We start from the raw sequence: 25916 nt of genomic DNA on the forward strand, positions 1-25916 counted from the left end.
ATGTTTTCTAAAAGGCCTAGAGAACATGTATCGGGTGCCTCTCCTCTTTCCCTTTGTGTTTGTCATTTTGGTGAATTACTGGAAGATGGTGTTTCTGGCCGAAAAGGCTGAGTTTTTGTCTTTTCAAGAATTTCTTCTGTAAGAACTGAAGGAAGAACCATTACTGATAATTTTCTGTATTCCTAATATGCTTGGCTAAGTTCATAACTGAGTATATTTGTTAGTTAGCAATAAGGAATTTTGAGCAGTCTGTTCACTACCAGTAATGTTGTGTTGCTAGTGACCATGTATTTCTATGAAACATAGTTCTTCTAAGTCACAGTTTACTTATTAATTGTAATTGAACAAACTCGTTCATTGGTCTTTTTTTTTTGCTCATTCATACAAAATGGAAAGTCATTTAGAAATTACCCTGAAAGCATTTTACTTCCTGTACTCTCTTCCAGAAATACAATTTAATAAATATTTATGGCAATAAATTTACCTACCATGTAAGTATATCTATAAATTTTTAAGTATCTAGAATGGTCTTGTGGGAGCACAAAATTAATAATGTAGCTTTCCTGGTTATTTCTCAGATATTTTTGTATCATACTGTGAAAGAAACTAACATTGCCAGATAATAGTAATGATAATTTAAATTTACAATTAAAAAATAAATTTATAATTTCATTATAATTATTTGCAAATCTTAAATTCTTTTTTTTATTTGGTGGTTTTTTTTGGCTGGGGCTGGGTTTGAACACGCCACCTCTGGCATATAGGACCGGCGCCCTACTCCTTGAGCCACAGGCGTCGCCCGCAAATCTTAAATTCTTATTAAATGACCTTCATAGTACTATAAAACTGTTATTCTAAAGTTCATACAGGATAAAGATCTTTATACAAGTGTAGTCAGTAGCAACCCCATGTTCTTTCTAGCCTGTATTCATTGATAGTCATATGTAGTCAACAATGAGAAATTTCTGTTCTGGGAAATCTGTCATTAGTTTTGTCATGTGATCATAGAATGTACTTAAATAAACCTAAATGGTGTAGCCTACCACATGCCTAGGGTATATTGCTTCTAGGCTCCAATGCTGTACAGCATGTTACTATAACTGAATACCATAGGCTGGCTAAGTTCAGTGGCTCACACCTGTAATCCTAGCACTTTGGGAACCCGAGGCAGGAGGATCATTCAAGGCCAGGAGTTTGAGACCACCCTGGGCAAGATAACGACCACCCTGCCTCTAAAGAAAAATTTTAAAAATTAGCCAGGTGTGGTGGCTCATGCTTGTAGTCTCAGCTACTCAGGTGACTGAGGTGGGAGGATTGTTTGAACCAAGGAATTCAAGGCTGCAGGGAGTTATGAGCCTGGGTGACAGAGACCCTGTCTCTAAAAAAAAAAATGAATTAATGAATAAATAAATACACATGGTATTTGTGAATCTAAGGATAGAAAAGGTACAGAAAAACGCTACAAAAATGGTGTACCTTTGTAGGTAGGGCCCTTATAATGAATGAAGCTTGCATGACTAAAAGTTGCTCTGAGTGAGTCAGTGAATGAATGTGAGGGCCCGGGACTTTTCTGTACAGTAGTGTAGACTTTACTGTATAATGCTTAGGTTACACTAAATTTATTAAAAATCTTGTTTTCCTTCAATAGTAAATTAAACTTAGCTTACTATAACTTTTTTCCTTTTTAAACTTTTTAATTTTTTGAACTTTTCAACTCTTTTTAATAAAACTTAGCTTAAAACACAAATAACAGGCCAGATCTGGTGACTCAGGCCTGTAATTCCAGCACTTCCAGAGGCTGAGGTAGGAGGATTGCTTGAGGCTAGGAGTTTGAGACCAGCCTGGGCAAGATAACAAGGCCCTGCCTCTACAGAAAATTAAATTAGCTGGGCATGGTGGCACACGCCTATAGTCCTAGGTACTTTATATCTTTATTCTATAAACTTTTTTCTGTTTTTAAATTAATTTTTTCTTTTTACTCCTTAAATTTTTCTATTCTTTTCTTTTTTTTCTTTTGTAGAGACAGAGTCTCACTGTACCACCCTCGGGTAGAGTGCCATGACGTCACATGGCTCACAGCAACCTCCAGCTCTTGGGCTTACGCAATTCTCTTGCCTTAGCCTCCCGAGCAGCAGGGACTACAGGCGCCCACCACAACGCCCGGCTATTTTTTTTGTTGCAGTTTGGCCGGGGCTGGGTTTGAACCCGCCACCCTCGGCATATGGGGCCGGTGCCCTACTCACTGAGCCACAGGCGCCGCCCTAAATTTTTCTTTTCTAAAAACTAACACACAGGGCAGTGCCCATAGCTCAGTAGGCAGGGCGTTGGCCACATATACTGGGGCTGGTGGGTTCGAGCCTGGCCCCAGGCCTGCTAGACAACAATGACAACAATAACAAAAAAATAGCTGGGCATTGTGGTGGGCACCTGTAGTCCCACCTACTTGGGAGGATGAGGCAAGAGAATCGCTTAAGTCCAAGACTTTGAGTTTGCTGGAGCTGTGATGTCATGGATGTCAGGGCAACAGCTTGAGACTCTGTCTCAAATAATAACAATAATAATAATAAAAAATAAAAATAAATCTAACAAACACACACATACTAGCCTGGGCTGACACAGAGTCTATCATTAATGTCCCTCCACACCTCATCACACTGGAAGGTCTTCAGGGGCAATAACATACACGGAACGAACATTTCCTATGATTGCAGTGTCTGGAATACCTCCTGAAGGACCTGCCAGAGACTACTTTACAGTTAACTTTTTAAAACTTTTAATAAGTAGAAACTTTTTTTTTTTTTTTTTTGAGACAGAGTCTCACTATGTCGCCTTTAGTAGAGTCTCATGGTGTCACAGCTCACAGCAACCTCAAACTCGTGGGCTTAAGTGATCCTCTTGCCTTAGCCTCCCAAGTACATGGGACTACAGGCGCCTGCCACAATGCCTGGCTATTTTTTTGTTATTGTTGTCATTGTTGTTCAGCAGTCCCAGGCCAGGTTCAAACCCACCAACCCTGGTGCATGTGGCTGGTGCTCCAACCACAGAGCTACAGGCACCGAGCCAATAAGTAGAAACTTTTTTTTTTTTTTAAGACAAAACATAAAAACATACGTGTATTTTACATACTTAGATTTGGGAGCATAACTGCTCACAAAAGGATTCACAGTTTTTTTTTTTTATTGTTAAGCTGCAACATACATGGTTTAATACAACAAAAAAACATTTAATCGAGTGAAAATAAACTGAATAATAAACACTGAAAACAAAATATTTTCCATTGGAAACATGTTAAGATGAATATGGGGTTTTGTTACCATCTTACTGCAATTTTCTTATGTGTTACTAGCACACATACCCCATGTTTTCTGTGATCATGCAGATGTGAATGGAAGTGTGAATGATTAAATAAATGAGAAGTCTGTTTACTGCAGAGAAATCATTTCACAAGGCGGCCAAACTGGGTTTAGAGAACAAAATTATTCAAGAAATAATCCATGTATTTAGGTTCATTTTAGAATCCATGAACCTTAATCTGCTCATCCTTGACAATGCCACCCTCCAAGAGAAACTGGCGATTATTTTTCTTTGGTCGCCTTGAAGCTGGATAACCTCTCTGTATTCAGGACGTTCAATCACAGTACCATTACAGGCAAATTGCTTTTTGAAAGCTTTCACAAGTTTCTTGTTGTCAGAATCATCTGCAATGCCCTGAACAGTAGTCAGTGTCTTTCTGCTGTTTCGTTGCTGGATTCTTCTGTGAATGTAATTCTCAGTCCCTGCCGGGAGTAAGTCATCGCCCTTAGTTGCATCAGCAAAGTGGTTGAAAGATTGGAGGTTTTGGATAGTGGACGTGCGATATTAGTGTGAGGCCAGAGAGATGATAAAATTCTTGTGGGACCTAGTGGATCACCTAGTCAGGAGGCTGTAGTGACGAGAAAATGGAAAATCAGGAACTTTTAGGAAGTATAATGCACTCTAAAATAGTGGTAAAAAGTAAGGTAACATTACAGTTTTCAAATTGATAAATATCTTTTTGTAAAGATATTTGGAATATAATGGGAAGGTTTTTTTTTCCTTTCCTTTTTTTAGAGAGTGGAAACTAAGACCTCTATAAGTTGCCTTAGGTTAGACAACTTGTATTATAAAATTTATGAGAGGGCTGAGCACAGTGGCGCCTGCTTATGATCCCAATATGTACATAAACCAGTAAGTAACACAGTTATTTATTTATTTTTATTTTTATTTTTTTTTGAGACAGAGCCTCAAGCTGGCACCCTGGGTAGAGTGCTGTGGCATCACAGCTCACAGCAACCTCCAACTCCTGGGCTCAAGTGATTCTCCTGCCTCTGCCTCCCAGGTAGCTGGGACTACAGGCGCCTGCCACAACACCCGGCTACCTTTTGGTTGCAGCCGTCATTGTTGTTTGGTGGGTCTGGTCTGGATTCAAACTCTCCAGCTCAGGTTTATGTGGCTGGCGCCTTAGCCACTTGAGCCACTGGTGCTGAGCAACGCAGTTGTTTATTATTATCAAGTATTGTGCATAATTGTATGTGCTACACTTTTATGTGACTGCCAGTGCAGTAGGTGTGTTTACATGAGCATTACCACAAATACCCGAGATGTCAGGACAGCCATGAAGCCTCTAGGCCATAGGAATTTTTCAGCTCCATTTTAATCTTGAGGGTCAATCATCATGTATTTGGTCTACATTGACTGAAATGTAGTAATGCAGCACAAAAAGGGAGAGGGAATTCTATCTTTTAGGAAGACGTGTTGGAATATTTACTTCCTGTTCTCTGAAGCCAGGCTTACACTTACTAAACTTATCAATGACCTATTTTTTTTTTTTATTGTTAAGGGCTTTAAAAAACTTTTATATAGAGAATTTTGAACAAGTAAGAAGTAGAATAGTACAATTCCCTTTTCTCTCCAATGTTAATAAATATAGACACTCTGTAAGTTGACCACCTGAAGGACTATAACAAACTGGTCAACATAAGTGGTTAACATAAGAACTAGGCCTGCTGTACTGATGACATGTGTGTATGTCTAGTCTATGAAAATTAAATCTACATAAGGAGGTAGTCAATGTAGGGAGATGGTCAACTATGGAGGTTCTATTGTAGTTTACATCTAAATGGACAAACTAGATGATTATATGGATAAGCAAAACTGTTTAATACATTTTATGTTCGTAAACAAAGGGACTTAATGCAAAATAAATGCTATCTATATAAAGTTACTCATTTTGAAAGAGGGATTGCCCAGAACTTTGTGAAAATTACAAAGTAAAATAACATTAAATTTTTCAAATTGATAAATACTTTTTATAAAGATAGTTGGAATATAACAGGAAGGCCTTTTTTTTTTAAGAGTGGAAACTAAGGCCTCTATAAATCTGCTTTAGGTCGGATAATGTGAATCATAAAATTCATGAGATAGTGGGGCACAGTGGCTCATGCCTGAAATCTCAACACTTTGGAAGACAAGGGAGGAGAGTCACTGGAACCCAGGTGTTGGAGACCAGCCTGGGCAACGTAGTGAGACCTATCTCTGCCAAAACATTTTTAATGAGAAATTAAATTATGAGAATACAGGTTTAGGCAAGAAGATGGGGCAAGGCAAAGCATTCATAGACTACAGAAGTAACTTAATCTTCTGAGTACTGCTGAAAGAACATGGTGACAATTGACTGTGACCCTAGGGAATTGGAAATACTTGTTTTTCTTCTTTAAAATACCTTCCTATGTAATAAAATTTATTTAGGATTTGAAAGGTTTTAGACTATTCAAAATTAAGAAGTACAAAGAATTCTACCAAAGTGTGTACTCACAGTTCTTATCTCCTGAAGTCAGGATGGATGAGATTCACAAAATCTTTAGAAATGTAATGGTATTGAGTCAAGTTATTTGCATTGAGTTTAACCTACTGTGCCACTATATTTGTACATAAGACTTATCAAATCAGCAGCCATTAAGTCTGTAAAAACAGACTTGGCATCTTTTCTCCAAAGATTGCAACAAACACGCTGAAAATCACATCTCCCATTGCCTTTCCAGGTTGAGAACTGAGGAATTTGGTAAAGTGGAGGGGAAGGGGGGACTTATAATATCAGGCAAATGCTAAAATAGTATTTTGTTAGAAGGAACAAAAATTTCACACATTATTGTTAAAAAGGATTTTAAGATTTTTATTTATAAACTTGTAGTACCAAGCTTACCCTATTTCTGAGTATTTAGGTAAGAAGTAAATAATGTGTTATACTGTGAGGGGCCTAGAAGTAAGGACGCCCCAGGAGAAATAAGGCACCCAGGCCTTCATTTCTAATACCTTCCTTCAGTTAAAGGAACAAGGGATGGTTGGAGAAATGGCTGATTTCTAGAAGTGGAGCAGTGTAAGGTGAGGCTGAAACATTTTTACACTGCCAGAAATTAAGGAAGTACTAAAAAAAAAAGACCAAAAATAAAATACACAATGCACAGATAGGGGTATGCCAAAAGGGCACAGGAGCCAAATAAAGAGTTCTCAATGGCCAAAACTGGAACAATTTGAGCAAAAATGTAAAAGTATATTGAATTGTGACTCAAAATATAAAATATCCGTGAGTCCATACTGATGTACACAAATAATCAGATAAATTAATAAATTGGCAGAAGAGACAAATCTCTTCTGCAAAGAATATCATATAATTTATATAGATACTCCACCTTCAAGGAGTATCCTTAAATGTGGGCCAGGTATAGTCACTTCCATCACAATGTAGAGGCTTGGCGCCTGTAGCTCAGTGCCTAGGGCACCAGCCACATACACCAGAGCTGGCGGGTTCGAATCCAGCCCTGGCCTGCCAAACAACAATGACAACTAAAATCAAAAAATAGCCAGGTGTTGTGGCAGGCGCCTGTAGTCCCCACTACTTGGAAGGCAGAGGCAAGAGAATGGCTTGAGCCCAAGACTTTGAGGTTTCTGTGAGCTGTGACGCCACGGCACTCTATCCAGGGCGACATAGTGAGACTCTGTCTCAAAAAAAAAAAAAAAAAAAATCACAACGTAGAAAAAGAAAAAAGGAGAGCTTTATAGTGGAGAAACTTTAGAAGCACTATCTTGGTCAAGTGATCAAGGTTAACATCCACAGAGATAAGCCGCGTTGACAGCAGTGAACCCTTGATATGATGCAGTGAGAATGGCACTTCACCTCCGTGGTCGTCCCCTCCCAAACCTATAACCCTTCATTTGTCTGAAAAACCTCAGACAGATCCCACTTGAGGGACATTCTACAAAATACCTGACCAGTATTCCTCAAAACTACCAGTATCATCTAAAACAGGGAACATCTGAGAAACTCACAGCCCAGCGGAACGTAGGGAAGCATGACTCCTGGATGTAATATGGTGTCATGGATGAGATTCTGGAATAGAAAAAGGACCTGCGGGGAAAGCTCGGAAAATCTGAGTAAAGTTTGAACTTTATGTTAATAATAATGTACTAATACTGGTTTATTAATTACAGTAATTAGAATGTCCAGCCTTCTGGCTTCTCTGGGCCACATTGGAAGAAGAGTTGTCTTGAGCCACACATTAAATACAGAAACACTAATGAAAGCTGATAAGGAAAAAAAAGGTCCGTGCATAAATTTCATGATACCTACCACCACAGATAAGCAAAAAAAGTCCTCACATACTAATCCTAGTATGTAGCGGCCCGTTCAGAGAGTCTTAGAATCTTTAGAAACAGGACCCAAGTTTGCCATCACTAATATAGGAAATATATATATCTAAGTAATAAAATGTCATTTTTGGATTTTTAAAAAAATCATAAACATAAAAGAAAAATGGGCAACAAAAAACTAGTGGGTTATTCGACACTGTATTTGAGAAATGAACATGTCAGAATCTGGCTCAGTGGAAGTAGTTCTGATTCTCTGAGTTCTCAAAGCACTCATCAGATATTTTGGTTCTAATTTTACTCTTAATGTGTTTCATTCTTGAGAAGAGTGGCTTGCAAATGTAGGTGCTGCCAGAAAGCAATGGCATGAATAAGGCATGATTGTGAACCATGGGTATTTGTCTCTGGGGAAGATAGGAATAGGACCCATAAAAGTCCAGTGAGGAGACATGAAATTTTTCTTTAAGTTGAACATCATATTGCAGCTCTGTACATTTGTAAATGCACCACAATATTCATTTTTCAAATTCTTATATTAAATCTAAAGCAAGACTGCATGTTTTTCACTGTTCACAGGATTGAGTTTAGCCAAAGTGTCAAAATGTATAAAACCATTTGTCTTAATTATGAGCTTGCCATAATTTCAGTTTCATTTGAAATGCTGTCATGCCTTGAAACATTGTATTGATAAGTTGGTTTTCACCTTGAAGATGCATTTTTAACTCATTTAAATGAGCATTTAAATCCACTAAAAATTGGATGTAATATATCAGTTTTCATTTTCAAGTGCTGGCACAGATTTGGTTTTTGATACCATAAGTGACTTGATAACGTCACAAATCATAAAATTTTTTCAGCATTTGACCTCAACTTAGCTATCTTACTTCTGAAAAGTAAATGATGTCGCCATAGTCAGCATCAGTACTTTTAAGGAATTCCTGGAATTGTTGATGATTCAATCCCCTGGCTCTTAGGAAATTCAGTCTTGACGATTTGCATGACATCCATTTTAAAGCTTTTGCACATTCTTCATGTACTGTGCAATGATACTTCATCAAACGTGAGTTTTGGCAGCAATTGCATCATCTATTAATTTTACAAGTCTCTCTTTTTACCTACCATTGCTAGAGCACCATCAGTAACTTCTCATTTTTGCTGAAAATGTTATTTCTTTTTATTTTTTTAGATTAGGATATAAAAGTATCAGTTTAGGTGGTGCCGTTAGCTCAGTGTTGGCCACATACACCAGGGGCCAGGGGGTTCAAACCTGGCCTGAAACAACAATGACAAGTGCAACAAAAAAATAGCCAGGTGTTGTGGCTGGTGCCTGTAGTCCCAGCTGCTTGGGAGGCTGAGGCAAGAGGATTGCTTGAGCCCATGAGTCTGAGGTTGCTGTGAGCTGTGATGGACATAGCACTCTACCCACGATAACAGAGTGAGACTCTGTCTCAAAAACAAAGAGAAAACCAGAATGCTTTCCTGACTTTTTTCCTCACACTTCACCCAGCGTGTGCCCTGTATTACCAGCTAAGATGTAGAAAAGCTCAAACTTTCACAACACCCAGCCAGTTTTCCTATTTTTAGTAGAAATAGGATCTTCCTTTTGCTTAATGGGTCTGGAACTCCTGAGTGAAGCAGGCTACCCACCTCGGCCTCCCAGAGTGCTGGGGTTATTTATAGGCATGAGCTACCAGGCTGGCTCTTACCTGACTTCTAATAACATTAAATGCCTGAGGTTGCAATGATAGGTTGAAATGTTATTGATAATCTCTGCCTTACCAAGTCAGCATGAGCACATGTAAGGTCTGATGGTGTCAATTCAACTGTTTGCACTGGAAGCTGCATACCACCGTGAAACAGTGGAAACTGAAGCCACACGTGTGCAAATAGTATATATGTTTATTTTATGTGACACTGTGAAATGACATTGTCATCTATAAAATTCATGCTGGAGAACTGTGTGATCAAGTTCCACCAAAAAAATCACAAAAAAAAACTAATGTTTTCAGTAAGTTTACAATTTTGTTGGGCCACATTCATGGCCATGCTGGGCTGCAGGTTGGACACCTTTGTACTATACTAATATTAGATGTTACCAATAGGAGAAACTGGTTATAAGGCATGTGGGAATTCCTCATTCTACTTTCCAAATTTTTGGTAACTCTAAAATCATTTTACAAACTAAATTTACTTAAAATCATGAAATGAAGGATTCAAAACCAAGGACAAGGCAGCGCCCATAGCACAGTGGGTAGGGCACTAGCCATATACACTGAGGCTGGCAAATTCGAACCTGGCCCACAACAATGACAACAACAACAACAAAATAGCTGGGTGTTGTGGTGGGCTCCTATAGTCCCAGCTACTTGAGAGGCTGAGGCAAGAGAATTGCTTAAGCCCAAGAGTTTGAGGTTGTTGTGAGCTGTGACACCACGGCACTCTACCCAGGGCAACAGCTTGAGACTGTCTCAAAAAAAAAAAAAAAACCCAAAATAATAAAATTCTTGATTGTGCGACACCATGGTAGCCATCAGATGCAAAAATAATATACTTACATTTGAAAAGATTGGTATCAGATTTTATTTTATAAATCAACACTAATTTTTAAAGAAATAAAACATTCTAAAGAAAATGGGCTATTTTTATTCCTTAAATTTTAGTTTATACAGTCAGAGTTTTGAAGTGAATCATTTTCACAACTACCAGTACTTGAAATAAGTCTTACAAATTCTGGAGCGTATAATTCAGACTTAAGAGTACAATTTCCATTCATGTATCCATTTATTCAACAGATATTATTGAACATATGTGCCAGGCACAGTATTAAGTAGGTGTTTGAGGATACAAGGATGAATAATAGGTTGACTCCCTTGAAGTCTGAAGGGAGAGAGAGAATTCAAGAGTGTTGATGCAATATGGTAACTAGATAGTATGCTTAGCAATTATGAGAACAGAGTTCCAAGAACTGCACAGTTCTGGCTCCTTAAAAAAAAGACATCATATTCACACATTGTATGCCAACCAAGAAAGGAAGAGAAGTGCTCTATCCTGAGCCTTGCTGTCAGGAAAAAAATTTTATTTTAATACATCAGTTAATACATGTAAGTTCATGGAAGTTTTTAAATGTTGGGACATAAAGGTTATCTGTTCTAATTTTTACATTTTATTCTTATAGAAGAAAATCTTCTCTTTCTGTATAGGTCAAGAAAGGTTTCCCTGAAGAGGTTTCTTCTAAGTATGCTCTTAAAGATGTGTAGAAGCCCCATAGGCAGACAAGGGCTGTGGTAGGCAGAATTCTAGAAATGTGCCCAAGGATTTGTGCCTCCTTGGTATTCATTGGGAAGAGCAGTCTGGGTTGTGCTGTGAAGGAGCAATACAGATGTAATTAGGATTACTAATTAGCTGACCCTAAAATAGGGAGAGTCGCCTGGATTATCCAGGTGTGCCCAGTGTAATCACACGAGTTTTTTAGAAAAGAAAAACTCAGATGCGACAGAAAAGGAAGCAGAAGAAAGCCAGAGACAGTGGCTCATGCCTGTATTCCTGGCGACACAGCAGGCTGAGGTGGGAGGAGCACTTGAGCCTAGGAGTTTTGTAGTGAACTGTAATCCTGCCACCATATTCTAGCCTGGGTGACAGATGAGAACCCTTTCTGGGGGGTGGGGGGGCTGGAGGGGGGAGGGGGAGGGACAGAGAAGAGAAAGCGGAAGAAGTATGGCAGAAAGGAAGTTGGAAAGATTTCAAGTATGAGAGCAGTTTGATCTGAGACATAGGGAGCCACACACAAGGAAGAGAGAAAGGCCTTAGGTGCCAAGGGCAGCTGCCTGACAGCTAGCAAGGAGACAGAGACCTAGCCCTTCCACTACAAGGAACTGAACTTTGCCAATAACCTCAGTGAGCTTTAAAGTGGCTTCTTTCTCAGAGCCTCTGGAAAGTAGCGCAACCTGTCAATAAAATGGTTTCAGTATTGTCAGGTCTGGAGCAAAGGCATCAGCTGAGCCATGGAGAATGTGAAACAATGTGAGGTTATTTTGTTTGTTTTTTGAGATAGAGTCTCTATTGCTCAGGCCACAGTGCTGTGGCATCAACCTAGTTCACAACAACCCCAAACTCTTGAGCTCAAGTGATCTTCCAGGCTCAGTTTCCCAAGTAGCTGGGACTACAGGTGCCCACCCCAACACCCAGCTAATTTTTCTATTTTTAGTAGAGACAGAGTCTTGTTCTTCCTCAGGCTGATCTCAAATTCTGAGCTTAAGGGATCCTTCTGTCTCAGCTTCTCAGAGTGCTAGGATAACAGGAGTGAGCCACCGCACCCGGCCAATGTGGGTATGGTAACCTGTCGAATTTGTCATAATTTGTTGTGAGAGCAGAAAAGCAACACATGGGGAAAGACACTGCAGACACAAGAAGCCTAGCAGGACATGGTACTTAACGGAAGCCTCAGAAATTGAATATGGGAGACTCAGAAATTGAAACTGGAGGTTGGGCATGGTAGCTGACGCCTGTAATCCTAGCATCCTGGGAGGCCAAGGTGAATGGATTGCTTGAGCTTAGGAGTTGGAGACCAGCCTGCGCAAAAGTGAGACTCCATCTCTCCTACAAATAGAAAAACTAGCTGAGTGTGGTGGCACACGCCTGTAGTCTCAGCTACTTGGGAGGCTGAGACAAGAGGATTGCTCAAGCCCAAGAGTTTGAGATTGCTGTGAGCTATGATGCCAGAGGCATTCTACCTAGGGTGACAGCGGGATTATGTCTCAAAAAAAAAAAGAAAAAATTGAGTCTGGAAAAGTAGGTCAAAGATAGATCATGCTGATCCTTAAATGCCATCTAAGGAATCTGGACCTTAGGTGGCAGGAGATTGAATTTATGAGATTGGTATCTTTTTTTTTTTTTTTGCAGTTTTTGGCCAGGGCTGGGCTCGAACCCACCACCTCTGGCTTATGGGGCTGGTGCCCTACTCCACTGAGCCACAGGCGCTACCCGAGATTGGTATCTTAATCACTTTGATTTTCCTGAGGAAGTAAGATTAATTCTCTTAATTCCCTACTTCCTTCAAGTTTGCTCAAACATCGCCTTCTAGTGAGGCCTACCTTGATCACTCTGTTATTGTAACCTGTTCTCTGTACTGCCAGCTTGCCTCACCCTACTTTAACTTTTCATCTTCCAACATACTATATAATGTATTATATTTTTTGTCTTTCTCCCCTTAGAATATAAACTCTTTGAGGGCAGGAATTATTTTTTGTTTTTGTTCACTATTCTACTCACTATTGTATAACAAACCATTTCAAAAGCTTAAAACGACCAGTCGTTTTTTTTGCTCATAGATCTGCAATTTGGGTGAAATATGGTGGCAGTGCTTTATCTCTGCTTCCTGTGGTATCAGGTGGGTGGCTTAACTAGAGGGGAAGACACCCTTCCAAGGTGGCTCGCTTCCACGGTGGGCAAGCTGTGCTCAATTTCAGCTGGGAGCTGTGTGTTAGAAACCTCTGTTCTTTTCCTTATGGGGGCTTCTCTAGCATGGGCTTTGTCATAGCAGTGACATGGCTGTGCTGCAAGGGCCTGGGTCTCCAGAGAACGGGCTGGAGATGCAGGACATTTTTTATGACCTATCCTTGGAAGGGACCTAGCCATCACTTCTGTCATACTCTTTATTTGAGGCAGATACAAAGGCCCTTCTAGATTTGATGGCAGGGTATATGGATTTCATCTCCTGATAAGAGTCTTAGAAGAGCAAGTGGGATGGGAGATGTTGTTTTGGCTGTCTTTGGAAGATAGAATCTGTTGGTCTGTTATTTCCCAAGAGACACTTGGTTCAAAGAGCCCAGTAAATAGTATACTCGGTTCGTAGAGTCCTGTAAATGCTTGAGTGAAGGAATGAATTAGAAGAGGAAGTATAATGTTTAACAGGGAGACTAGTTAGTTAGAAGGCTGTGGCAATATTCTCTCACTCTCTCTTTTTTTTTTTTTTTTTGGTTGCAGCCATCATTGTTGTTTGGCAGGCCCTGGCTGGATTCGAACCTGCCAGCTCAGGTGTATGTGGCTGGCGCTTTAGCCTCTTGAGCCATAGGTGCCGAGCCAGTGGCAATATACTCAAGCTGACATGAACCTCAGAATTAACAAAAGTACCAGTGAAAATGAAAAGTAAAGGTTGATTTGAAGAGGTACTATGGCTACCTGAATTGTGGCACTGTCCACAGAGGAAAAGCTTTTTGGGAAAAGATTAGTTCAGCTATAGAAGCATCGAAGTTGAGGCTGATGCACTGAGACAGCAGGTGGAGATTCTTGGTGGGTAGTGAGAATCATGAATTGAAACGCAGGGCTAGGAGTTATCTGCAGGACTTTCTTCTGTGTTTTTCCAGTGGTGGGAGGAAGGTAGACTTTATTTTTCCCATAGAGAAGAGGAAAATTCTACTTTCCTCACACTGTTATTTTTTTCCTTCATTGTTTTGTTTCATGTTGATTTTGAAAACTCCGGAAAGTGGTTTAAATGGTTCCCCCTCCCCACCAAAGATGACTTCATTTTTTTCTTTTAAAAAACGTATCAGCAGCTTTAGGAATCACACCCTTCTGTAGAACTAGAAAGATGTAGTCATCTTCTAGGTGCCTTCTCCTCCTCCTAAGGTATGTGAAGCGGGATTTTAGGACTTGGAGAACCTCAGTATCATTTAAAATCCTGTATCTTCTAGCCTTCACTAGACGGGAGGGCCTTGAAGACCTTTGGATGAAATGGCACCCTCTGTTGCACAGAGGCAAGATACTGTTTCTGCTTAGCAAAGAATCTTAGTAGCTGAGCCATGCTAGCTACCAACAGCTTCAGGTATTTGTTGGAACAAGAATGCTGTGTTTGATTCTTACAGGAAGATTCCCTTTCCCTGTGAATCCTGTCAACATTTTTCACCATACTTGCTTACATTAGAATAATTTCATAGACTGTGAAGAAGATGCAGTGTAATGTTTTGCATTGGTAGAACAAATGTACCCCTTCCACACCTTGTAATTTCTGTGTTTCCTTTGTGGAAATTTGTTGATTTTTTTTTTTTGGTAGGATTTCTTTTCTCTCTTCTTTTTTTGGGTATTGTGTAAGTTAGTTGCTGTCTGGAAGTTAAAGTGAGTTATTTGTGATTTTGACTCCTTAAGAATTTTTTTTGGTGGGAGTATTGGCAGCCTAAAGTAATCAATGGAAATGGAGGGAAAGATCTACTTTAACTCTGAGCAGATGATTGATGACTGTTTCTTTGAGTCACACAGCTGGAAGGTTTCAGTTTGAATCATCTTAGAACTCTTGGTCTGTGGTCTTACTGTCAGCTATAAATATTTTAATAGTAAGTGACTTTGTTTTGTTGCTGAAGGCAAGGGGTAGATCTCTTTGATGTCCTAGCAGAAAATATGTTCTTTAGTAGGAAGAGGAAGATTTGCGTTAAATTGCATAATAAAATATAAGTAATAATAATATGCCTTCCCAGAAATATTAGATAAATAACTGTCATAGATGGTAGGCATTTAACAATAAGGTTTATTTTTATTTTTATTTTTATTTTGGAGACAGAGTCTCAAGCTGTTGCCCTGGGTAGAGTGCCGTGGCGTCACAGCTCATAGCAACCTCCAACTCCTGGGCTTAAGTGATTCTCTTGCCTCAGCCTCCCAAGTAGCTGGGACTACAAGCGCCCACCACAACGCCTGGCTGTTTTTTGGTTGTAGTTGTCATTGTTGTTTGGCAGGCCCGGGCTGGATTTGAACCTGCCAGCTCTGATGTATGTGGCTGGTACCTTAGCAGTTTGAGCTACAGGTGCTGAGCCAACAATAAGGTATTTTTAATTTAGTATTAAAATAATCTGTATTTTAGGGTGGCGCCTGTGGCTCAGTCGGTAGGGCGCCAGCCCCATATACCGAGGGTGGCGGGTTCAAGCCCGGCCCCGGCCAAACTGCAACCAAAAAATAGCCGGGCGTTGTGGCGGGCGCCTGTAGTCCCAGCTACTCGGGAGGCTGAGGCAAGAGAATCGCTTAAGCCCAGGAGTTGGAGGTTGCTGTGAGCTGTGTGAGGCCATGGCATTCTACCGAGGGCCATAAAGTGAGACTCTGTCTCTACAAAATAAAAAAAAAAAAAAAAAAAAAAAATAATCTGTATTTTATATAGGTGGGAACCTTGGCTAAAAGAAATTATAATTTGCTCTAGGGCACTAGATCAGCATAGTCAACTAGAGCTAGAACCTTGTTTTCTTGACTATAATTATTATTTGAAAATTATGTCGTTATTCTTCAGAAAGACAAAAATCATTTACTAAGAATTGGTGAGCACATGGCACTTATTTAATTATTAATCGAAAAATGATAGATCCTTTTCTCTTGGAATTTAATGATACTGGTGATAATACTTAACTTTTTTTTTTTTTTTTTTTGTAGAGACAGAGTCCCACTTTATGGCCCTCAGTAGAGTGCCGTGGCCTCACACAGCTCACAGCAACCTCCAACTCCTGGGCTTAAGCGATTCTCTTGCCTCAGCCTCCCGAGTAGCTGGGACTACAGGCGCTCGCCACAACGCCCGGCTATTTTTTGGTTGCTGTTTGGCCGGGGCCGGGTTTGAACCCACCCTCGGTATATGGGGCCGGTGCCTTACCGACTGAGCCACAGGCGCCGCCCGAATACTTAACTTCTGAAAGTTTTCTTATTTCATATTTTATTAGAAAAGAGATAGTAGGACAAACATGGGTTAGGAACAAAAGCCTGTTTATTCCTTATAATCAGAGAACTCTAGATCCTGAATGCATTGCTGAGGTTGTTCCTGCAAATGAATAATCCACTGTTGTGTTCTGTGACTGATGCTGGGCTGCACAGTGCCTGACACTGCTGTGTAATAAAGATGTGGTCTTTGTCTTGGGTTCCAGAATTTTTGGAACCCTTGGGATTTCTGAGTGATGGGACTGTTATGACTAATGATGGGCCCCTGGATAGCTTCAAGGTAGGTGCTGTCTGCAGAAAGACTAACCATGTGGTTATGACTTTGAACCAACCTGGCATCTGGGGAGGGGAGGGAGTTGGAGGTAGAGTTCAGTCACAGAGCCAGTAATTTAATCTATTGTGCCTGTATAATTGATGTATTGGGGAGGGGGTGATGCACCCTATTTCCTCAAGAAAAGGATATGGAAGTTCTGCACTGTGTGTCTGTCTATTTGGCTGGTCCTTCTGATTTGTGTCCTTTGTAATAAAAATGTAATTGCAAGTATAGCAGTTCATCCTGAGTTCTAAGTTCTAGTGAGTCCACAAACCTTCCAGGGGTATAAATGAAACCCTCATTTATACCTAGTCTTTAGGAAGTGCAGGTAGCCTGGAGACACCCAAAGTATGGTATCTGAACAGGGCAGTCTTATTGAGGAACCTGTTCTTTTTTTTTTGTAGAGACAGAGTCTCACTGTACCGCCCTCGGGTAGAGTGCTGTTGCCTCACACAGCTCACAGCAACCTCCAACTCTTGGGCTTCCGCGATTCTCTTGCCTCAGCCTCCCGAGCAGCTGGGACTACAGGCGCCCGCAACAATGCCCGGCTATTTTTTGGTTGCAGTTTGGCCGGGGCTGGGTTTGAACCCGCCACCCTCGGCATATGGGGCCGGTGCCCTACTCACTGAGCCACAGGCGCCGCCCGAGGAACCCGCTCTTAAACTTGAGAGGTCTGTGCTAACTCTGGGTGGTTAGTGAAAGAATAAAATTACAGTATACTCAGTTGGAAGTAAAACAGTGTAACTGTATTATGTCCTCATTGTTTTTCATGAATAAATTTCAGTAATTGAAGTTTATTTAGTGTTAGCTAAACTACAGCATGGCTGTTAAATTTGATCGAGTCTGGGGAAAAGATACTGTGAATTTCTTAAAAAATTCAAAACAGGCTGGGTGTGGCGGCTCACGCCTGTAGTCCCAGTGCTGTGGGAGGCCGAGGCGGGTGGATTGAGCTCAGAGGTTCGAGATCAGTATGAGCAGCAGTGAGCCAGAGTAAGACCCCGTCTCTACTAACAACATCAAAAATAGCCAGACATTGCGGTGGGCGTCTGTAATCCCAGCTACTGGGGAGGCAGTGGGAAAGAGCATTGCCAGAGGAAGAAGAAAATGAACAACAACAACAACAAAAAAAAGAGTACTTCAAACAAAAAAGAATGAACAAGCAAGGTGAAATTAAAAATAAAAATTAAAAAATTTTTATATAAAGATAATTCAAAACATACTGGATTGATGTTGATGTACTCTTATTAAAATACTAATTAAAATAAACTTTGAAGATTACCAGGATTTAATTCTCTTTATTGTTGAATATTTCTCAGTAGGGTGGTCAGTGAATTTGCAGAGACCCCTCCAGGCTCTTTTGCTTGATTCCCTCCATGATCATCAGCCTACAGCTGCAGGTTGGCTGACAGGCTTTGGAGGTTGTGAGTTTAGAAAGACTGACACGCTCATAGCAGGTTGGAACCTGTGGTCTTGATAAGTAGCTTAGTAGTGGATGTATTGTTTCTCCTATGAAAGGTAGAGAATATCGATTAACAAATGGGTGAATTCTGTTCTGTGTTTGAAGAACTGTACTTGTTACGTATTTGAACATGTAACAAGCAATGTAGAGAATTACCAGTAGAAAGCACAATATAGACTGGGATTACTATTACAGTCAGAAGGTCAAAACACAGAGAAAAACTTGGGCTAATATAGAAACATGTAAATAACTAATTGCTGTAATAACAACCCAGGGTTCAATGGCTTGGGATAATGAAAGTTTATTTCTCATTCATGTTTAATTCATTATAGGCCAAGGGGGAAAGGACTCTACTTCACAGATACATTTAGTGACCCAACTTTCTTTCCTTTTGTGATCGTCCATCTTCTAAGGCCTCATTTTTGCACCTTGCTCATAGGGGGCAGAGGAACAGTAGATTGTATACCTCATCCTGGAAGTGACAAGCATTACTTCTGGTCACATTTCATTGGCAAGAACTAGTCATTTGAACTCCCAACCCAGAAGCAAACTTAAAGTATCTAGACCAGGCGGCCTCGAACTTTTTAAACAGGGGACCAGTTCACTGTCCCTCAGACCGTTGGAGGGCCGGACTATAGTTTAAAAAAAGAAACTATGAACAAATTCCTATGCACACTGCACATACCTTATGTTGAAGTAAAAAAACAAAACGGGAACAAATACAATTACACCGCCTCATGTGGCCCGCGGGCCACAGTTAAAGGACCCCTGACATAGACTAATGTGGTTACGTGTCAGGGACAGTAGCCTGGAGAAATATTGTGAGGCTTGCCCTTGCTTTGTGGGGAAAGACACTGGTCAGAGGCAGTCTATGATGGAAGTGGGTAATGTGGGAGGGAACTAGCTGGGGTCCTCGGAGTGGGAAGGTTTGGAGAAGGGAGTGAACCAATATGTGACAACCCGGTCAGGCTGAAAGGTAACTGCAAGGTTCACAAATCCTTCAAGCTTTTCTTTACTTGCAACCCCATGCACAGACTATCGAAACCTCCATCAGTGTGTGGAGCTGTGAACGCGGCCCCTACTTCCAGAGCCAATTGAGAAGAAGCGTGATGCCACCAGAAGGGCAGATCTCTGTTCACACAGGCAGAGGAGATGCATTCTTGGCATTCTTCCACCATCTGCAAACATAGTCACAGACATCTCACACTGTTCTATGACATATTTCAGATGGTTTATGAGGGTTGAAAAATTTCTGGAGTTCAGTCTTTCCAGAACTGCCCATGTGTATTATGTTAAGTAAAAATATTAGTCACATTTCTTTTTTAGGGATACATTAACTTTTTTAATGTATGTGCTGTGAAGTAGACTTTGAAATCCAAATTTTACCCAGTGGTGATTCACATTAGATAAAACTACTGGTAAATAATTGATAAATAATCCTTGTGATAACCCGAACATAGCCAAGAGTTCACACATTAGTCAGGGCAGAATGTAAGGTCGGGATAGAAGCTGGGAAGAATTGTTAGACCAGGGCTTGACGTGGTGGTTCACGCCTGTAATCTCAGCACTCTGGGAGGTCAAGGCAGGTGGATTGCCTGAGCTTACAGGTTTGTGACCAGCCTGAGCAAGAGCAAGACCCTGTCTATTAAAATAGCTGGGCGTTGTGGCGGGTGCCAGCTACTCAGGAGGTTTAGGGGAAAGAATCGCTTGAGCCCCAGAATCTGAGGTTGCTGTGAGCTATAACACCGTGGCACTCTACTGAGGGTGACAAAATGAGACTCTGTCTCAGAAAGAATTGTTAGACCAGTGTTAACAGATTAGTTTCCCAACTTTGTGTGTCCATTCTGCAAAAGTTATTTTCTGTGTCAGTTGTAAAGTTTACACTTTCTTTTCCAAAGAGGGAGATTTTTGTGTAGTGGTGTTAACACTACTCTCCTGCCCTACCCCTCTCATCCAATGGTAGTTATTCCTATAAACTAGAAAGAGGAAAAATACCTGTAAGTATATATTTAATGAGTGAGGTCTACTTCTCAAATTCTTTCATAATTGTTTGTCTAAAAGTGTGCAGTATTCTCTCTGTCCCCTGAGGGCTGTCCTGTCCTGTGTGCCCACTGGGATTCCCGGGGGTGGGGGGTGGGGTGGGACCGTCCCTACTGAAGGTGTGTCTGGTAGGAGGTCTCTTTTGGCCCAATGAAGGATGTCAGTTCACAGCCATGGTTGTTCCTAAAGATCCAAATAACTACTTTGATAATTTCAGGGTGCCCTTAGCCATTCGTAATTCGTTTATTCCTCTAGTTCAAAATTCTATAAGCAACTTTCCCAACCCTTGGTTTTTGTTGTTATTTTTGTGTGGTCAGGGCATGAAAAATTTCTGCAAGCCTTTGGGATATAGAACTGTCACAATACCTGTGGGTAGAATAGAAGCTTAGCTGTTGTTATCCTAGGATCGTTAAGACTGGGGGTCTGGATGGGAGACTTCCTGGCTGTTGCTACCTGACATTATTTGACTCTTTAAAGCTATCTAAAAGTTGAAGACATCTAAGTAACCAGTAAGAGACATCCAATAGTTGATTTTTGTTGTTAACTTTTACATTTTTTGTTTTTTAGAGATAGAGTCTCATTCTGTTGCTCAGGCTGGAGTGCAGTGGTCCTCTCCTAGCTCACTGTAGCCTTAAACTCCTGACATCCAGATGTTTTCATACTCTCCAAAGCTGCTCAGTTACAGGGCTCTATTGTGAATTTATTATCAGTGTCCTTGTAGCAGTAAACGTCCCTCCACCAGTTGACACTTTGTAGTTAATAGTGTTGAAGATAATTGATTAAATGGGATCTCTGGACAGAGCAGATTTTAGCTTATATTCGCATAGATGAACATGATTTAACAAAAGGCAGATTGGGCGGCGCCTGTGGCTCAATGAGTAGGGCGCCGGCTCCATATGCCGAGGGTGGCAGGTTCGGACCCAGCCCCGGCCAAACTGCAACAGAAAAATAGCTGGGTGTTGTGGCGGGCGCCTGTAGTCCCAGCTGCTCGGGAGGCTGAGGCAAGAGAATCGTGTAAGCCCAAGAGTTAGAGGTTTGCTGTGAGCCGTGTGACGCCACGGCACTCTACTCGAGGGCGGTACAGTGAGACTCTGTCTCTACAAAAAAATAAAATAAAAAAAATAACAAAAGGCAGATTGTTTATAAGATTGAAAATAATACATGCTGTTTCTTTACCTTAAATATTAGAATGTAGTTTTAAAAATTACTTGTTTTCCTAGAATAATTTTAGATTTACAGAAAAATTGGTATAGAGTTCCCCTGTACCCTTTCTCCCCCAACAAAAACATATAATAGTTTCCCCGTCATTAATATAACATAGTACATTTGTTACAATTAACAAATCAGTCTTGATACATTATCGTTACCCAACTCTACTCAGATTTGCTTTGTCTTGATGTCCTTTTGTGTTGAAGGTCCCATCTGTGTCACTTGTCATGTCTTCTTGGGCTCCTCTTGGCTGTGATTGTTTCTCAGAGTTTCTTGGCTTCTGATGTCCTCGGCATTTGTGACAACTACTTATTAGGTCTATGATAGGATGCTCGTCTTGGAATTTGATGTTTTCTCCTGATTGGACTGGGGTTATGGAATTACATGATATGACTATGTTTAACCTTGTAAGAAATTGCCAAACTGTCTTCCGAAGTAGCTGTGCCATTTTACATTCACGTCAGTAACAAATGACAGTTTCTGCCACTTCATATCCTTGTCAGTGTTTGGAATAGTCAGTTTTTTGGAATTCAGTTATTCTAATGGGTACACGGTGATTGAGATGTAATTTTTAAAGTCGATCATTTAGTCTTACTGTCGTACAGCATTACTAATCCAAAGATCTGAAATGCAAAATGCTATAAAATCTGAAACTTCTTGAGTACCGACATTATGTCCAGTGTTTTGGATTTCAGATTTTCAGATTAGGGGTGATAGTAGTATAATCAGATTTTGAGATTATACCTGTAAGTATAATGCAAATATTTTAAAGTTCAGATAAATTTGAAATCCAAAACACTAATGATCCCAAACATTTTGGATAAGGGATACCCAACTTGTATTATATCTGTTTAGAGAAATACTAGCTTTTTCCTGATGCTTAGCATTAAAATAAAAATGTGTGTGCCTTTTCCTATTGCAAAGAACTGTTACAGATGTTTAATATCATTTCATTCACTTTGTAAAAATTACCTATTCTCGTTGCTTTCTTATTACTAATAGCTTATAAACAGCATTCCATTGGTGTTAAGCTGCACTCCATTGATGTTGATGTCTTCTGTTTAATTGCTTTTGTTTAATTTTTTAATCTCGTTTTCCATCTTCAAAGTCGTTTTTTACTTTTTTGTTTGTTTCTTTGTTCATAAAGCTTTTTTGTTTCTGTTACATTATGTAGTTTTGTACCAATGGCTCGAAGCAGATCGTCATGGCAAGAGCCAAGATGCTGCAAATACGACTTCAGGTAAAAATGGAAGTTTAACAAAAGGATGGGGTGTTAGAAATCAGTATTTTAATTCACCCCAAACCCATTATAAATGCGTCTCTATTCAGTTTTGTTTGGGCAAACTTAGCAGTATTGCTTGTGTTTCTGTTCTCTCATCTGTATCTCGGTTTTCATAAAGGCCTCATTTGCTTCAAGCCTTGAGAAACTGTATTGAATGGTCTTTGAGCTCTCTTGGCAGATATTTTCTCTATTCTTAGGAGGAAAAGCTAAATTGCAGCTTAAATTTAGTAGGGGTTACTTAGCGATGTTACTTGGAATTAAGTTGATATGTAGTTGTAGCAGGGATATTCTAATAATCGATTCTCCCAATTTCCTTCAAAATGGTATTTGCCAAGACAGCTGTATCGGTAGACTCGGTCTTTCCTTCCTTCTTCCTTCCTTTTTTCCCTGGCAGGCTAATAACAGGTGGTGATGGTGACGGTGGTGGTTTTTTCCTTTTGTTCGGTTTGTGTTACTGTTTTGTAGGCTTTTTTGATTTTGTAAAAATCTCTTTCTGGAGGCGGTTTCCTTCTCTCTCTTTTTGATTCCTTGTACCTCAAGAGGGTGTGGATATTAGTGAACAGAAAAACTTTATAATAAGAATGGCACTGTCATGATTTTTCTGATTTATCTCTGTCTCATTAATAACTTGATACATGAATAAAGATAATGTTACTATTTTAAACATAAGCAGATAGGAATTCATTAAAAGGTAAGTGTTGCAAGGAATTGTATCATAGGTTATGTATTATTTCTTCTCCTGCAGTATTTCATATTTTATTTCTATTTAGATGATAAAAGCACCATTTCTGTCGTTTGAGGGTCAGTGAGGGAGGAAGGTTCTTGATGGCTATATGTCACGTGAGGATGCCCTGTGCTGTGTCGGCAGGACATTCCGCAATAGAGACTTTCAGAACTCGGGGGGAGTTTTCATTTTGTTTTGTTTTATTTTTTTTCTTGGACCTAAAGTGAAATGAAAAGTAACCTTTTTCTTTTTTTTTTTTTTTTTCCTTGTTTTTTTTTTGTCGAGGCAGAGTTCTACCCTATGCCCTGAGCAGAGGGCAGTGGCGTCGGAGCTCACCGCAGCCTCGGACTCCGGCTGTGGGCACCCTGCTGCCTCAGCCTCCCGGGCCGCTGGGATTACAGGCGCTTGCCGCTGCGCCCGGCTGGGTTTTTCCATTTTTTTCACGAGTTGGGGTCTCACTCTTGCTCAGACAAGCCTCAAACTCCTGAGCTCAAGCAATCCTCCCGCCTCAGCCTCCCACAGTGCTGGGATTACAGGCGTGAGCCACCGCGCCCGGCAACCTTTTTCTTTTTAATTAAAGAAGTAAATAATCTAAAAATTATTAACGTTGACATGAAAACCTAGTATCATCTTAAAGACACTGTTTATCCTTGAAGTCAGTGGTTCTGAACCCTGAATCTCTTCCTTAGCCACACTGGCTGTCATGGATAGTTTCACGTTTCTCCATTGACTTTTTGATATTTACATGTCCTAAAACTTGGTGCAAAAATTAATAAACTCTCCTTAGTTTCTCTTCTAGAGGTTAAAGCTCTCAATTCTTAGGAGATGCAAGTGTAGGGGAAGAAAAATAGAGATGGAATACTTGTCTAAATAAGTTAGGAGAATCAAAAGCAGAATGGTCCTCAGCCAGAGACTTCAGTTAGAACCGTAGCTTAGTTGCCTCAGCAGATATGTTTAAATTATGTGTCCTTATTCAGAAAAATTCCTGCATATTTTATATTACAGTCTGCAGCAAGATTTTTGAGTGTGACTTTTCCCTCCTTCTGTGATCTGTTAACTTTTGCACTCAAAGGTGTTTTAGTATCTTTCTTTTCATATTTTTACCCAAAATAGAAAACTCAGTCTAATTAGATATCAAAATGTGACTCATAAATTAGGTTGCTTTGTGATATTTCTCATTGTACATATACTGGTAAGTGACATTTATCTATAATTTGCTATAACAGCTTCTATTTTACACTTAATTAGAACTTTAAAAGTAGAAAAATTCAGGAGACAATGAAATTGCTTTAAGGTCTTCTGATTACTTGATCCCAACTTTTTTTTTTCCTTTTCTTTTTTTTTTTTTTGAAACAGAGTCTCACTTTGTCACCCTTGGTAGAGTACCGTGGTGTCACAGCTCACAGCAACCTCCAACCCTTGGGCTCAAGCTATTCTCTTGCCTCAGCCTCCTAAGTTGCTGAGACAACAGGCACCCGCCTCAACACTTGGCTATTTTTTTTTGTTACAGTTGTTATTGATGTTTAGGTGGCCCAGGCTGGGCTTGAACCCGCCAGCCTCAGTGCATGTGGCTCACACTGTAACCACTGTGCTACGGGTGCTGAGCCAGATTTCAGCTTTTTGATATTGGGAATTTAAGATCCAACCACACGGGGTGGCACCTGTGGCTCAGTGGGTAGGGTGCCGGCCCCATATACCAAGGGTGGCAGGTTCAAACCCAGCCCCATCCAAAGTGCAACAACAAAAAAATAGCCGGGTGTTATGGCAGGTGCCTGTAGTCCCATCTACTTGGGAGGCTGAAGTGAGAGAATCACCTAAGCCCAGGAGTTGGAGGTTGCTGTGAGCTCTGACACCGTGGCTTCATGGTAGACGCTTTGTCTACCGAGGGTGACAAAGTGAGACCCTGTCTCTTTAAAAAAAAAAAAAAAATCCAACCACATTAAAATATGCTATGAAACTAAAGCATTTGGAGATAACAGGTCTTATGGGAATTAATTTGGTCAAGGAGATAAAGAAGTGATCTGACAGCTATTGAATTTTCTGACATATAATAATCAATGTATAGCCTACTTTTATCTTTCCAGAATTTTGACAGGTAGTGAATTTGTCTTATGATAAATAGCTCATTTATTTTAAAAGGTTAGTGTGTTTTGTGTGTTCTGTTTACTAAATGAGACAGCTCAGCAATGATGTTTCTGATTCTTTAAGTCTGTGACTTACGAACCTGGATATGCAATCATACTAACCAGAGATTTTTGTGGAAACTCAAGCAAAATTTCCTCCTTTGAGCACTGTAGCATTGAGTCTCTCTGTGTATGAGATTTCAAAATTAAACACTGTATGATTAACTTAAGATGTTTCTTTAGTTAAATGTTTTCATATAGTTTTTCTATTACCACATATTGAAATAAGGATAATAATTAGGTTACAGTAACAATTATATAATCATATCTTGTGTACAAGTATCAATTGTCTGGGCAGAATTTTAAAATTCAGATTCCGAAGTTTTAATACAGATCTCTTAAATTGTTTGGGAATTTTGCAACTC

At 40.1% G+C, this 25916-nt stretch overlaps 1 protein-coding gene and 1 pseudogene across 4 annotated transcripts in view; one reads left to right on the forward strand and one right to left on the reverse strand.

Annotated features, from left to right (window-relative positions):
- Positions 1–25916, forward strand: part of DENND5B (DENN domain containing 5B) — a 212163-nt gene that overhangs the window by 69517 nt on the left and 116730 nt on the right. For 2 of the 3 annotated variants that reach the window (XM_053554201.1, XM_053554203.1), the window contains exon 2: positions 22537–22602. The exons of the other annotated variant lie outside the window; for it this stretch is intronic. In XM_053554201.1, the coding sequence (XP_053410176.1) occupies positions 22537–22602 (66 nt within the window). The remainder of the gene's footprint in view (positions 1–22536; positions 22603–25916) is intronic. 3 annotated transcript variants of the gene reach the window in all.
- LOC128561043 (eukaryotic translation initiation factor 1b-like) lies at positions 3115–3858 on the reverse strand (annotated as a pseudogene). Its single transcript, XR_008373197.1, has one exon. The product of XR_008373197.1 is annotated as a eukaryotic translation initiation factor 1b-like (transcript).

Source organism: Nycticebus coucang, chromosome 12 (genome assembly GCF_027406575.1).
Source record: "Nycticebus coucang isolate mNycCou1 chromosome 12, mNycCou1.pri, whole genome shotgun sequence".
Taxonomy (NCBI): domain Eukaryota; kingdom Metazoa; phylum Chordata; class Mammalia; order Primates; family Lorisidae; genus Nycticebus; species Nycticebus coucang.